Source organism: Erythrolamprus reginae, chromosome 2 (genome assembly GCF_031021105.1).
Source record: "Erythrolamprus reginae isolate rEryReg1 chromosome 2, rEryReg1.hap1, whole genome shotgun sequence".
NCBI classification, from domain to species: domain Eukaryota; kingdom Metazoa; phylum Chordata; class Lepidosauria; order Squamata; family Dipsadidae; genus Erythrolamprus; species Erythrolamprus reginae.
The window spans coordinates 153,684,821-153,700,446 of NC_091951.1; the positions used below are offsets into that span (position 1 = coordinate 153,684,821).

Here is a 15,626-nt window from a genome sequence, read left to right on the forward strand (position 1 = left end):
ATTGGCTTTCAGTTCTTAAAGGCAGAAGGAAATCAACAATCTGCAATGGGTCCATGAATGGAAGGAGAAAGATCACTTTGCTTAGGAATACAAGGAAGTGCAAGGGGTAAAATCTCAGTGTGCCTGTAAGGCCTTGGATGTGTTTCAATCGATATAGTTGCAACCCCCTATCATGTGACTTTCTCTTCGACCTGAGTTATGTTCGCTCCATCCCTGCTAATGTTCCAGAGATCCCTCAAGGTCTGGTTATGTCACTAGGCTTGGGGATCCCAGGGAACTGATAACATCTTAAGATGGCTATATTATTGATATATTCATTCTCTAAGTGCCTTATGGCTTTTTATTACATTTCAGTGTTAATTGATTTATACTTTTACAATTATTGTTGTTTTTATTTGATTGTTTTATGCCATCCAGAGTCACTTCCTATGACACGGATGGCAAAATTGATAATAAACAAACAAACAAATAAGTGCCTTGTAGGGTTAAAATGATTCTTCACGTATCTGAAATAGAATCCACAGAGATCTATTCACTGCCTCCCATCTGTGTGAGACTTTGCAATATAATAAATATTTGTGATATAAAAATCTAAGTAGAAAATCTCCAGAATTATGATGGAATAACTATAATTTTCATTTCAGGGACATTGCTGTCATCGATGAGTATGGCTATTGCAAGATTGTAGGTCGCTGCAAAGACATGATCATTCGAGGAGGGGAGAACATATATCCGGTAGAGCTTGAACAATTTCTACACACGCATCCTAAAATTCAAGAAGTTCAGGTGAGAAAAGCCATCAAACTTGTTTCGATATTTAGCATCTAAAATTACATCCTTAATAGGCACCACATATGTGCCTAGGTTCCAAATAGCATCCAAAATCAAATCAGAGTCCGAGGCAAAATATTCCTCAAAGTTCCAATTTATTAGCAGAGCCTTGTTGGCACATTTGGGAGAAACCCAAATCTGAGGTTCTCAGGGTTTCTCCACCCAGTTGAAAGTCCAATTGCTTGTCCCCACACCCCCAAGTCTATCATGTTGACCAATCTTCAATTGCCATTTTGGTAGCATCCACCCATCTCCTATGCAGCTGCAGGAGTACGAAACTCTCTAGAAAGAATTTGTTATGGCTACATGCATATAACTGTCATGCAATTTCCCCCTCCCAGCTTCCCACAGTAAAGAATGCACATTAAAAGACTATAAAGTGTGGCAGGACAAAGACCCCAATTGAATTGGCTTCAGATTGACAATATGTCCTTCAGAGAAACAGTGGATAAGTCTCAAGAAAAGAAACTTAATCAATAGCCCTCTGAAGCTCAATGTCTCCCTCCATCTATTCAGGTAGTTGGTGTAAAGGATGAGCGATTTGGAGAAGAGATCTGTGCTGCCATCAGAGTGAAAGCTGGAGAGGAATGCACAGAAGATGAAATCAAGGCATTTTGCAAAGGAAAGGTAAGAACAATCAGAGGGATGGATTTCAATTGTCTTCCTCCTCTATTCCTTCTCCCTGCAACTAAAAGAAGAGAGAGATCAAATCTCAGATGGAATCAGTAGTTAAGTAGTAGCTAACCCTAACTCGATGGCAAAAGAGGTCTTCTGTACTCCCAATCCAGTCCCCACTATCTCCTCTGAGTTTTTGAAAATGCTGGATACCATGGAAAGCAGCTGCTAATCAACCTCAGTAATAGCAGCAAGATGATTGGAGCAGCTCTGAAATAAAAGGGATGCCAAAAGATTGTCATCTTCTAAGTATAAAAACATGAGTCCTCGGAGATACAAATCTAATTAATAAATTAATTAATAATTAATAATTAATGGTATGCTTGTATGTATGAGTGGTTCTTTAAATTGGTTTTTTTTAGATTATTTTTAATATTAGATTTGTTTACATTGTCTTTTCATTGTTGTTAGCCGCCCCGAGTCTTCGGAGAGGGGCGGCATACAAATCTAATAAAAGAAAGAAAGAAAGAAAGAAAGAAAGAAAGAAAGAAAGAAAGAAAGAAAGAAAGAAAAAAAGAAGGAGATTAGCCCTGCTGGATCAAATCTGGGTCCATCTAGCGAACATTGGTCTCACAGATACATCCGAGAAGACCACAAATAGGATATCAAAGTAGCTGTCCTCTCCCATCGTTGCCCTATAGAGGCAATTGTTCCTGTGCCTGGAAATGTCGCAACTCATTGGTAGATTCTTTCATAGGGATTTGTCTAGCCACCTAAATTAGAGCCAATCTATCATGTGGCAACATATTCCAATAGTTGATACGCTGCTTAAAGAAACATTCATTCTTACTAGTTTTACTAGTGAATTTCCTTAGATAACTTCTATGGGAGAGAGAGAAGAGTCTTCCCGTTGGCTGTTTCCTTACCATGCTTAATTTCATAAACCTGAATTATATTTCCTCTCTAAATTAAATAGCTCCTAAAGTTGCCTTTTATTGTCACAGGATTGGTGTCCATGCTCTCTGACCACTTTGGTTGTTCTTTGTTGCACCTTCTCTAACTTCATGATACCCATCTTGAAATGGAATGGCTAAATAAACATCCTCGCAGGCTAAAAGTCAGCTCCACAGGGTCTCTCCTTCCCCGAGGAGTCTTTCTGTATTTTTTGAAGACAAAGTCAGAAGTGGCAGTGCAAAAGACTTTCCTCCTTGCATTGCTCCCTCGTGTTGCCTCTGCTTGGTTTCCAGAATAAGGTAGCACAGTCCCAATTATTCTCTCTCGTACACTGAGCAGTGGTTGATCAGGCAGTCCAAGCAGAAATTCATGTTAAGCATCAAGTGCTATTCCGACACAATTTGGTTGAGGGTTTACTTTAGAAATACCCTAGTAAGCACCTCCCCCCACCAAACTGGTCCCAGATTAGTTTGGGGGACCATGATGGGCTTCTCATGAACGCCTCCCTGGGAGGAGAAATGGGTGTTCAATAAACAGGATTCAAGGCTTGGTCTTTCGCCAGACCAATCCTTCAATACAGCTCATCTGTCTGGAACCCACACCCCGTTTTGGACATAAACACTCTAGAAAATGTCCAGAGATACTTTACCAGAAGAGCCCCCCACTCCTCCACACGCAACAGAATTCCCTACGCAACCAGACTTACAATCCTAGGCTTAGAAAGTTAGAACTACATTACCTTAAACATGACCTAAGCATAGCCCATAAAATCAATGTCCTGTCTGTCAATGACTATTTCAGCTTCAACCACAGCAAAACACAAGCACATAACAGATACAAACTTAAAGTAAACCGCTCTAAACTCAACTGCAGGAAATACGACTTTAGTAACCAAGTAGTTAATGCATGGAGCTCACTACCAGACTTTGTAGCATCATCACCAAACCCCCAAAACTTTTCCCTTAGAGCTGTCCACTGTTGACCTCTCCTGATTCCTAAGAGGTCAGTAAGGGGCGTGCATAAGTGCACCAGAGTGCCTTCCATCTCATCCTTATGTGTTGTGGTTCCGTCTGAGGCCCCTCAGGGAACGGCTGATCTTCTGTCGGTTTCCAGCTCAGAGGGGGAGGCTGAGGAACAGGAGGTGCAGGCAGACGAGGAGGAGGAATCCCAGGCTGAAGAAGAGGGAGGACAGTCAGAGTTCCACCAGAGGGAGCTCTCCCCAGCAAGCAGCCTGGATTCCTTAGAGGAAAATGCACAAGCCATAATTGATCTGCGACAGAGAAGAGCTACTCAGAGAAGGAATCAAATGGCTAGGTACTTTCAGCATTAAAGAGGCAACAGCTGGGTTTGGGTGTGGTGCTCTTTGGAAAGGCTAAAAGGCAGACCCACCCTTCCTGGCTTGTGGAGTTTTATCTTTGAGAGTCTTGGGACCTGGCTGTGAACTTTGGCGTCTTGGAATCCTGGTTTGTGCCTTTGACTATTGAAACCTTGGGGTGGGTGTGCCAGCAAGAAGCTTGCTGTATTGTCTGGACATCAGGACTCTGCTGTAACGTATTATAGCCTGTCTGTTGGGAAGAACAGGTTTTCCTCTGTGTTTATTTTTTCCAGCTATAAAATACTTTTGGCTTTTACCAGAGTGTCTGGCTGTTTTTTCCAGTTGGTGTTGAGGTCTGGGGGAACCCAGACAGAACACTTATGTTTCTTTTTTTTCTCTTTACATATACATAAATATTATTATATCTTTGTATACCACCAATACATACTTGACAAAAAATAATAAATAAATAATAAATAAGTTGCCAGCAAGAGTTGCTTGTGGCATTTGGGCTCTGTAAGATGTGTGAAAGAACATGGGCTGCAGCAGGAATATCGGTAAGAAGCTTTATCAACCATGACAGCTGAGCTTTCACTGACGTTTCCATCTCTTAACCACATGGAATAACAGACAAGCAAAACAGATCCTGATATTCTGAGCTTTTTTTTTTTTAAAATCACAGATTGCTCATTTCAAGATTCCTCGATACGTAGTATTTGTGAAGAAGTACCCACTCACTGTCTCAGGCAAGGTGAGTAAAGGCCTTCCTTTTTTGACGCACAGTACTCTGCTGAGTATGGTGGGATATACTCTTTACCTCTCTCAACATGCTTAATTCTAGAATTTGATGCCAGGCAAAAATAGGGGAAAGTGAGACAACTACAAGCAGAAATCCATAGGTAAAAACAGTAATAGGTTTAATTACAGGGAAAGTAAGCTACACTATGAAGAAGTTTGAAATCCATGAAGAGGTGGGCTTGAAGAGTGATTGGAAAGAAGCAAAAGAGGTGAGGACTTTGTGTTTTGGAAAAGGCAGTTTGAAGCACACGAAGCCACAAGGGAGAAAAACAAAGGAAGTAGAAACAAGTGGAGATGGAGGAACAAAATGTATTGGCAAATATGAAAGGATAACGGGTAGGGAGGGGCTGCCCATTGCTGGTGCTGCTGGTGTGCTTCCGGCAGAGCGATTTGCTCCATTCCCAAGCATCTGACAGACGACCAAACACTTTTCGCCCGAACGAAGAAATGAGAGAGACTCAAAACTGGAAGTGCTTCCAAAAGGGACAGTTTGAAATGAAACATTTAGGTCCATTTCAACGTGTCCCCTTTGCAAGCAGACAGTTTCGTCTTCCGCTGAGCAAAAAGCGTGCAGCAGAACCAGTCGGAGGCAGAGGCGATCCCAATGTGCTGCCCATTCTGTCCAACCACCTCTCCTTTTCCCTGCGGCCGCACCAGACAGGCACCCACACGGGGTGTCAGGATTGCCTGCTTCCCCCACAGCCCCATTCCCCTGCTTGCTACCGGTGCAGAACAAGCTTCCCACGAGCCCACATGTGACAGGCAGCCACGCAGCATGTCCAGATCATGTGTCTTCTCCCCCCACCTCTGTCTTCACACTCAGAATTAACGGTATTTGTGTGGTGCCAAGGGGCAGTGGGCTGCAGCTGCTGCCAGACCCCAATTTGCCCTCATGCTGGCCACGCGCATCCCCCGGGGCTTATTTTCACGGTAGGGCTTATATTAGGCCCACCCCCCAAAAATTAGGTTTTCAGGGTAAGTTTTATTTTTGGGGAAACCCGGTAGGTGTAAAACAGGAAAAAAGACTAACTCTTTGTTGCCACCTGCTGGTGAACTGGGTCATTTAGATTTGATATTAGAAACATGGAAACAGAAGACTAACGGCAGAAAAAGACCTCATGGTCCATCTAGTCTGCCCTTGTACTATTTCCTGTATTTTATCTTAGGATGGATATATGTTTATCCCAGGCATGTTTAAATTCAGTTACTGTGGATTTATCTACCACATCTGCTGGAAGTTTGTTCCAAGGATCTACTACTCTTTCAGTCAAATATTTTCTCATGTTGCTACTGATCTTTCCCCCAACTAACATCAGATTGTGCCCCCTTGTTCTTGTGTTCACTTTCCTATTAAAAGCACTTCCCTCCTGAACCTTATTTATCTCTTTAACATATTTAAATGTTTCGATCATTTCCCCCATTTCCCTTCTGTCCTCCAGACTATACAGATTGATAGAGATATTCCTAATGAAATCATGGCTCTGTTTGTGCAACAGAGTGATTGATAGAGTTATCAATGGTCCTCAGCAAGCCAAGTTACCTGTAGCTGTTTGGACTGACTCAGAATTTGTAATCTAGTCTGAGCTATCCATCTTAGATCATAGAGTAATAGAGTTGGGACTTTGGAGGTTTTAGAGCACAGAATATAAAGGTTGGTCCTGTCACATAATTCAGAGGCTGTCCCCTCAGGGATGGGTTGGAAGGTACATTGAAACAAATACATTTGCCTGACAGTTCCCAACACTCTTAAGACTCAAGCCACATGTGAAGTAACAGAGTTTTCCCAGCCTCATTGCAAATGACACTTTGAATCCAATGCAATAGATAATATGGGACCGGTAGTGATGATGAAGACATAGGACGACAGACATTTTGGTGTTTAGAATCAAACAAGAGCTTAGCTACTGCTTTAAAATGTTACCACTGTTTTAATCAGGTGATACTGATGGGAAGAATTACAAACTACAAGCACTCCAGCAAGACTGATGAAAAGGGCTGTCGTTTGTATGCCACTCCGAGTCTTCCGAGAGGGGCAGCATACAAATCTAATAAATAAATAAATAAAACTGTTTATCTACGTCAGAGAGTGTTTGCTTTGTGTCAGAGTTGAAGACTGACAAGAATAATGTATGAAGAGAGAAATCTTGAAAATAAATACATGAATATTTGTTTTGCTATTTAAGTCTTTAATTATATATGTCCTTTTTTTATTCCATCCCTGGTGTTGCCAATGTAGATTCAAAAATACAAACTGAGAGAGCAGATGGAGAAACATCTTCAACTTGCATAGGAGGCGGCAGCTTAAGAGACCTCCAAATGAACATGCTGTCCACCGCCTTCTTTCAGTTCCAAACATTTAAAGAAGCTGGAAGGGATCACTGGCCTGCCTTAAGAAGCAACAAGTCTGCTGGTTAACAAATTAAGTTTGCTTAAAATAATATGCCTTTTCTAAAATAAAAATTTAGAAAAATTAAAATGCAGTATTTTTTTACTGGAGTAAAAAAAAAAAAGTACTTTGTGTAATGAACTCTTTGCAAAGATCCAAAGAAAGGATGGGTTCTACCTAATAGTGATCATAAGAATCTGTCCATACAATAAAATTCCACCAAATCACAGAGTCCTCCATCCTGTTCATTCCTACATTTTGAGAGCAACGATTATCAACCATCACATTATGTAATAAATTGTCAAGAGCTAAAATGGAAGCAGGATGGATGGATGAATGAATAAATGATACATTTACAAATGTGTCCCTAACAACATGTACAAATACAATTTGAACTATAGATCTTTCCAACTATAGATAGTCAACCTCACCCCATTCCTAAGAGATCTGTGGCGTGCGTAATAGCACCATCATGCCTACTGACCCTGTCCTACTGTTCTATTGTCCAAATTTACCTATACCTACTTTGCTTTTGTTTATGTTTGTACCATACATATATTACACCATACATAAAAAACAATTGCTGCCAACCTGCCTTTAATTGCTGACCTGTATACTACACAAGTCAAAAAGAGGGTGGTGAAAATATTTACGGACCCCTCACATCCTGGACACAAATTGTTTCAACTCCTACCCTCAAAACCTCGCTACAGAGCACTGCACACTAGGACAACTAAACACAAGAACAGTCCCCCCCCCCGAAATGCCTTCACTCTACTAAACAAATAATTCCCTCAACTCTGTCAAACATTTTACTAAGTCTGCACGTCTATTTCTACTAGTTTTTCCTCATCATTCCTATCATCCTTTTCCTCCCACTTAGGATTGTATGACTGTAACTTATTGCTTGTATCCTTAAGCTTTTTATTAATATTGGTTGTTTCTTCATTGTTTATTTGACCCCTATGACAATCCTTAAGTGTTGTACCTCATGATTCTTGACAAATGTATCTTTTTCCTTTATGTACTCTGAGAACACCAAGACGAATTCCTTGTGTGTCCAATCACACTTGGCCAATAAAGAATTCTATTCTATTCTACCATACATATTATCTTGTTCACGTTTGATATAGATAGATAGATAGATAGATAGATAGATAGATAGATAGATAGATAGATAGATAGATAGATGATAGATAGATAGAGGATAGATAGATAGATGATAGATAGATAGATAGATAGATAGATAGATAGATAGATAGATAGATGATAGATAGATAGAGGATAGATAGATGATAGATAGATAGATGATAGATAGATAGATAGATAGATAGATAGATAGATAGATAGAGGATAGATAGATAGATAGATAGATAGATAGATAGATAGATAGATAGATGATAGATAGATGGATGGATGGATGGATAGATAGATAGATAGATAGATAGATAGATAGATAGATGCAGCCAAGAGACTTTCCTATGACAGAATGCCAGGCTCAGAAGGAGGCAGAGATTGAACTGTTTCATCCCTTACTGTTACTAAGGAGAGGAAGTCATTTCTGTTCCCAGTTCATGTTAGAGCAATAAAATGCAAAGCAAAATATTTTCAAAGACTAGATTTCTCAATTGTTTATTTGTCAATTAAAAAACAGATACTACAGAAATTTACAATTGGAATATTAGAAATAAAAGTGCACCTGATTTGGCAAGGGTTCTCTTTTATTTTACGAGAGGATTGAGCATCTCCCAACCATGACACACTGAACTGCAGAGATTGAAAAGCACATTTTCATTTTCTTCAGCTACAGTGCTCCACGTCAGCTGAATTGTTAATCTTTGTTTATAAGATTGCTATGGACTTTCTTCTGTGTCTTACTCCAAATGAATGTTTCTCTTCTCTTATTCAGCAGAATACTCCAACAAAGAAATAAATCTTTAATTTGAATTTCTAAGCTACCTTGTATGCTTGTATTACCTGTATACCAAGCATACTGTACATATGCTTTGTATTATAAATCTTTAATATAAAAATCTTTTATTTTAAAAAATTGCTTATATCTACATATTAATAGGATATATATAAATGTATTCCAAGCATAAATATAATGTATGTATGGGTGTAGGTATGCATGTCTAAATCTGCTTCATGTTAAAATGGAATTGGATTCTAGACATGTAAACATTCTTAATGGAACTGAGATCCAATATTTATGTGGTGGGCTTTCTCTTCCTTGCACAAATATTGCTGTGTTTAATCGAATGAAATTCCTTGGACCGTCCTGATTCCATTTCAGAGAAGAAATCTATAATAGCTCATCAGAGGAAAATGTTGATTTCAAAATTAATCGCTTTGCACTCCTTTTTCCTGAATTATTTTTGGGAGAACCATCAGACCGATGGTATTCAGGTATACAATGAACAGTTGGAGAAGACCAGCAAAATGAAGGGAATCGGAGCATGTGTGCCTGTGGCATTGTAATGTCTACACTTTGGTCCTTCAGCTGAGAGTGGTCTCTACCCATGGGAGCAGAATGTTGACTAGCAAGATTCAGAAGAATCGCTTTGTATCTGAAATACAAAATAGATAGTATATGAAGAAAGCATATCAAAACATTTTTTAGTATCTTAACCAGTGCATTTTTGAACGTTAATATAGTATTGTTATTAAACATATAACATTTCTGGAACTCTTTAATATTTACTTACCAGAGATGATGCTTTTTTAGTACATTCTACAGCAGTAAAAAAATTCCTTGACATGGAACTGACCCTGGGCAGATAAATTGTTAAATTTCCAGCCTTGGACAAAAGGGTGCTTCCTTTGCACATTGGTTTCGCTGCTCTTCCAGCCTTCTGGATGCGTCTCCTTTAGGAGGTGAGGTTTCCAAGGAACGAGGAAGGGGTTTACTATAGAGACAAGGAGTTGATGCTCCCAAGAGCTTATGCAGGAAGGTGAAGTACTGTGGGGTTGGTCAGTCTGTGGGCAAAAGTGAGAGGGGCGAAAAATGAATTTGGCAGCACGATCAAAGCTGAGCCCAATGCAGGGGAGACTGCGGGGTTAGTTTGGCCAGGCAAATTATTCCCCCTAACTCACCCCACTATCAAAGCAGATGCTGGGAGCTGCGCTGCAACGGACAAATGGGGCTGGCATGAAGGAAGGAGGAGGAGCAGGGAGAAGGGACAGAAAGCAGCCTCCTGCTTTCCTTATGCCTGTCGCTCCATTGCCTGTTTCTCCATAACTTAGTCAAAAGAAATCTTAGAATACACTAAACCTAAGTGCCAAAACCCACTGCAACAACATCGCCTAAAAGGCTTCGAGAGATGTTAACCTAATCCTATGTAGCTTCTGCTCTGGTAATCTCACACTAACCAGAGCATACGAAACTTTCACCAGACCAATCCTTGAATACAGCTCATCTTTCTGGAACCCACACTGCATTTCGGACATAAATACATTAGAAAACGTCCAGAGATACATTGCGAGAAGAGCCTCCATTCCTCCACTCGCAACAGAATACCTTACGCATCTAGACTTACAATCCTAGGTTTAGAAAGCTTAGAACTACGTAGCCTTAAACACAACCTAAGCATAGCCCATAAAATAATCTGCTACAACGTCCTTCCTGTCAACAACTACTTCAGCTTCAATCACAACAACACATGAGCACACAACAGATACAAACGTAAAGTAAACTGCTCTAAACTCGACTGCAGGAAATACGACTTTAGTAATGGAGTAGTTGATGCCTGGAACTCACTACCAGACTCTGTAGTATCGTCACCTAACCCCCAAAACTTTACCTTTAGACTATCCACTCTTGACCTCCCGATTCCTAAGAGGTCAGTAAGGGGTTTGCATATGTGCACCAGAGTGCCTTCCGTTCCCTGTCCTAATGTTTCTCTCTTACTAGTATCATGTATACAAATATTATTTTATCTTTGTATACCACCAATACATACTTGGGAAAACAAACTAATAATAAATAAATAAATAACCAAAATTAAATAAACAATAATGTTTTAATAATTTCCAGTGTTAGCAATTGTGTCGCTTTCCCTCCATATGGATACTTAATGTAAGTCAAGGTTTCTCAAACATTGCAGAATTGTTTGAGAACAATCACCACCTAACATTATAAAATAATTTCTCCCATGAATGAAATTAATGTTTTGATAAGGGTTCCAGCCTGGTAGGAAATAAAACTACAATATCACCTACTTTTAATCACTACACTTTAAATGTGTTCATCCCAGACTTTCTCAAACTGCAGTACTCCATTTGCACAGCAATGTGAGGAGCTAAGCCTGAAAGTGAGTACAAATGGTCTTCGCATTTCCTGTGCAGGCCTGATCTCATTTTTATAATTTTTGATCCTATTCTCTTAAGTAGCTGGAGGTTCAGCACAGATCACAAGCTGCAGACTAAGATAGGCAAATAATAACAACCAGGATGCTGACGATTTTACATAGTATGCCACCTTTCCTATGGGAAGTCAAGCAGCATGCCTCTTTTTCGATTTCCACAATTTTGTAAGATAGGATGGGAACTAAAATTACATAGTTCACACTGCACTACTGCAGGCTTAATATTAAATTAAATCCAATCTTCCCCTTAAATTTAAACTCCCTCCTCCCATCCAAGAAAAACTTCTCGTATTGCTCCAATTCATCACACATGTCCCCTTGTACATCATTGCAGCCTTCACCAGTCTCCTTCCCTTACAAATTGATATTGATTTTGAAACTTACCTGAAGAAACAGGATGGAAATCCTTTGCATGCGCTACGTACTGTGTAAGAATAATCTGACTCGCTGCTGCTGTGGTTGCAGCATCCTCTTTTATAACCCTGGTCCAGAAAAAAAGGAATCTCCAGGCACTCCTACATCTGCACGATTCCAATATGTGTCAGCAATTAATCACTCCTGTATATCAAATCAGAAGTCAAATATATGACAAGTTTATATCCTGAAAACCCCCCAAATATTTTTCTCTAGTTATTCCATATAAGGTCATATATACACTTTCTGTTCCCTGTAACGGAATGACATCTGCTCTCAATGTGATTATGGCAGGATGTGATTTACATGCAAGCCATATTTTCTCTTCCCGATTTGAGGGTTACGCAAGAAGGCACCGTTGAGAATGAGAATATTGTGGGCCTTTCATGACTACAAGAAAAATGCAGCCGCATGAACAGTCATGGGCCTTCCAAGATACGCCCATGTTTCTCCAGCACTCCGAGAGCTGCATTGGCTGCCAATTGGTCTCTGAACGCAATTCAAAGTGTTGGTTATGACCTATAAAGCCCTACATGGCATTGGACCAGATTGCCTCAGGTATCCTAGCACCTGGTCAGATCCCACAAAGTTGGCCTTCTCCAGCTAGGCCATATTGCCAGGCAGGGCCTAGGAGAAAGGCCTTCTCTGTGGTGGCCCCAGCCCTATGGCATCAACTCCCTCCAGAGATTCGTACCACCCCCACCCTCCCTGCCTTCCGTAAGGTTTTAAAGACCCATCTCTTTAAAGGCAGGCTTGGGGGTCTCTACGTTTAACATCTAGCCCTGGCCGATGAATGAATTTATATGTATGATTGGGTGAATGTGAGTGATTGGTTTTAAAAAAATGGGGTTTTACGGGGTTTTTTAGATTTAGATTTCTAGATGTTTTGTATTTTTCTTGTTGTGAGCCGCCCTGAGTCTGAGGAGAAGGGTGACATAGAAGTCTAATAAACACACAAACAAAGAATGGAATGTTAAATCATCGAAAGTTCCCTCTAGCTTTGAGCTGTAGATTCAATTCTACAATACTGTAAAAAGCTATTGGCATCTCAGCACTTAAGGCGGTGCTTCAGATGAAAAGAGCTCTGGAACGTTAACGCAACATCTCTCAACCATGCTTGCTTTAAAACAGCCTCATCCTTTCTTGGGAAGAGCTATCCAAGGAAGAGAAATAGCTGTTTTTAAAAGCTGTAGAATTGGAATAGAACCCAAAGCTCTGCCCAGCCCTATTACAGAGAGCATCAGAGCTGGGGGCCTTTGCAGGGGCCTGGGAAGGAGAGTGTGAAAGATATCAAGGTGGCCATGACCTTGCAATCAAAGCCTGTATTTTTTTAAAAAGGTGAGGTTTCCATTTCCTGGCAGGGGTCATCATCTTGACCTTTGTTAACCTTTTGTTAACCTTAGAACATTACATGGATATGTGGTTCTTCCTTAAAGTAATTCCCGTACCTATGACACAAACATGTCAAAGAAATCTCTTTTTTCTACCAAGTTTACATTCCCTTTGGGCCATTTCCAGCCCACATCCGAGGCTGCTTAAATTGTGCTTACTGTAGCTGTTTCACTTCTGAAATACTGTTTCCTCTTATCCCGGTAGCAATGGCCCCTTTATGTAGAGATGGGGAATCAGACAAGCAGTTTCAGGCATCTGTAGGCAAACCTTGGGCCCAATAAAGGAGTAGATTTGTTTATATATTCCTACTTGCCCTTTTAAGTTCAGGGACCAAACTTTAAAATCAACATATTAGTTTCCTTTGAAGCTTCAGCCTGTCAAAACTATTAAATCAAATTATTCACCAACAACTGTAGAAATAAGCCTCTTATCTTTAGCACAATTTTCAACGAATGCTACCTTCCTCTTCAGATACAGTCCAGTAAGTAAGAAACACAGAAAAGTTATTGCAAACAGAGGCATCTCAGAGACTCAGTCCCCTCAACTCCTGTTCTTAATCCGCCAACTTCAGTGAGGTGAGACAAACACCTCGAAGCATCATCTAAACTTGTCCCTTATGTTTTAAGAACAGTTGTAAGAAACTGATGGAGATAATGTTGTTTTTCCAAAGAAAGCAATTTTTAAGAATTATGGGTCAGTAGGATATTGGGACATTAAAGTTCAAGACTGGAAAACAGGAAGAAATTGTTATTTTGTTAAGTGAGTCAGTTTAGTCAAGCAGATTAGTTACGTTTTAACCCCGCAGTCCAGTAATATAATGAAGAAATCAATTAATCATTTGCCTCAATTTATTATGCTTATGCTGCAAGGATTGTAAGGAAACAAGAAATATAGGTTAAGAAATTTTTAAAAAGGGACAAAAAGTAATATGGAAACAGAGGAACAGTGCAAAGATGGGGAAACAGATATAAGCATGGATAAATTCATGGAGAAACAGGTATTCTGTGAAGATTGCAACTCTGTGGTCATTGTCAAAGGGGACTACAGGAAGGGATTTGTGGTTCAGGTGGAGGGAATGAAAAGTTAAAGCAATGTATTCCTCTCTCTGCCTACCTGTTAGCAACCCGCTCTTGCAAGAACTTATTTTTCATGTGATAAACTGCTTGCTGCTTCACTTTTTCACATTTCTGACTGATGAGCCTGTTTCTCACAGAGTGATTGTTGATTGCTTTTCTGCCAGAGGTGAAACTAAGATAATCTTCTCTACTATAACTTAGCCTGCAATAAATAAGTAAAAACAGAACATATTTAAGCCAGGACAAGAACCTTAAAATTACGTGTAATGAATGTGAAAGGGACACCCCACAGCAGCTGAGAACTTGTGATGTGCTTAGAAAAATGAGCAATATATACAGTACTAAGTTGTAGATCATAATGTGTGAAAGTAAATTGCCATTGTGTGTCTGGTTTACAATGAAGCATATTAAACTATGCAGCCTCATATTTGAAATATGTAACACCATACTCTATTGCATTTTTGCTCTCAGAGTTCAATTTCTATCTAGTCTATTACCTGTTGTTTCCCCTTTTACCTTAAAAACCCTTACAGTAAATATTACAATTCAGTGAGAGTTCTATCAGCCAACCTTACTTCCTTCAGCTGGTATCAGGTTATCAGTTGCCATCTAGTGCCTAGGTGGTGTAACTGCAACCTTGATTCAAGAGCTCAATTCTTTATACTCAAACATCAATTTCATTTCCATGCATGCTCAGTGGCAGGATTCAGCCCCAAACACAGCTGAGGAGCTGATCACCTGTGCTTGGGGTAGAGAAATAAAGGTCAGTATTAACCCAGGAGCAGGCAGGAGGGTTCTTTCTCAAGCAGCGGAAGAGGAGAAGTCATCCAAACCCAGAAAAATTGGCCAACCCCCACCCCCAAAGATGGTGGTGCCCATGGTCCGGCATCAACCGAACCGGATCCGTGACCCCATCGTCAAATCACCAGTGGGTCACTACCAGTTCCATCAATCTGGTCCGAACCGGGAGAAACCCATCCCTGGTCTGGTATCACCGTTTCTGACCTGTATATCTCAGGGAATGCCTTCTGCTGCACGAATCCCAGCAACCAGTTAGGTCCCAAAGAGTGGGTCTTCTCCAGGTCCCGTCAACTAAACAATGCCGCTTGGCGGGACCCAGGGGAAGAGCCTTCTCTATGGCGGCCCCGGCCCTCTGGAACCAACTCCCCCCAGAGATTAGAATTGCCCCCACCCTCCTTGCCTTTCGTAAGCTACTTAAAACCCACCTCTGCCGCCAGGCATGGGGGAATTAAGATACTCTTTCTCCCTAGGCCTTTACAATTTTATGCATGGTATGTCTGTATGTATGTTTGGTTTTTTATATTAATGGGTTTTTAATCGTTTTTAGTATTGGATTATTATTGTACGCTGTTTTACTATTGCTGTTAGCCGCCCCGAGTCCTCGGACAGGGGCGGCATACAAATCCAATAAATAAATAAATAAATAAATAAATAAATAAATAAATAAATAAATAAAT

At 40.3% G+C, this 15,626-nt stretch overlaps 1 protein-coding gene and 1 long non-coding RNA gene across 2 annotated transcripts in view; one reads left to right on the plus strand and one right to left on the minus strand.

Moving 5' to 3' along the window:
- ACSF2 (acyl-CoA synthetase family member 2) overlaps positions 1 to 6,989 on the plus strand; it is a 92,233-nt gene extending 85,244 nt beyond the window's left edge. Inside the window, exons 13-16 of the mRNA XM_070739989.1 lie at positions 645 to 786; positions 1,348 to 1,458; positions 4,398 to 4,466; positions 6,750 to 6,989. Of these exons, the coding sequence (XP_070596090.1) occupies positions 645 to 786; positions 1,348 to 1,458; positions 4,398 to 4,466; positions 6,750 to 6,803 (376 nt within the window). The 3' untranslated portion in view covers positions 6,804 to 6,989. The remainder of the gene's footprint in view (positions 1 to 644; positions 787 to 1,347; positions 1,459 to 4,397; positions 4,467 to 6,749) is intronic.
- A 1,526-nt stretch (positions 6,990 to 8,515) lies between these two features.
- On the minus strand, positions 8,516 to 14,350 carry LOC139161196 (uncharacterized). The gene is made up of 4 exons (XR_011558080.1): positions 14,186 to 14,350; positions 11,651 to 11,824; positions 9,608 to 9,878; positions 8,516 to 9,469 (listed from the first exon to the last, which is right to left on the minus strand). It is a non-coding gene; the product is annotated as an uncharacterized lncRNA (long non-coding RNA).
- Between the last annotated feature and the right edge of the window lie 1,276 nt (positions 14,351 to 15,626).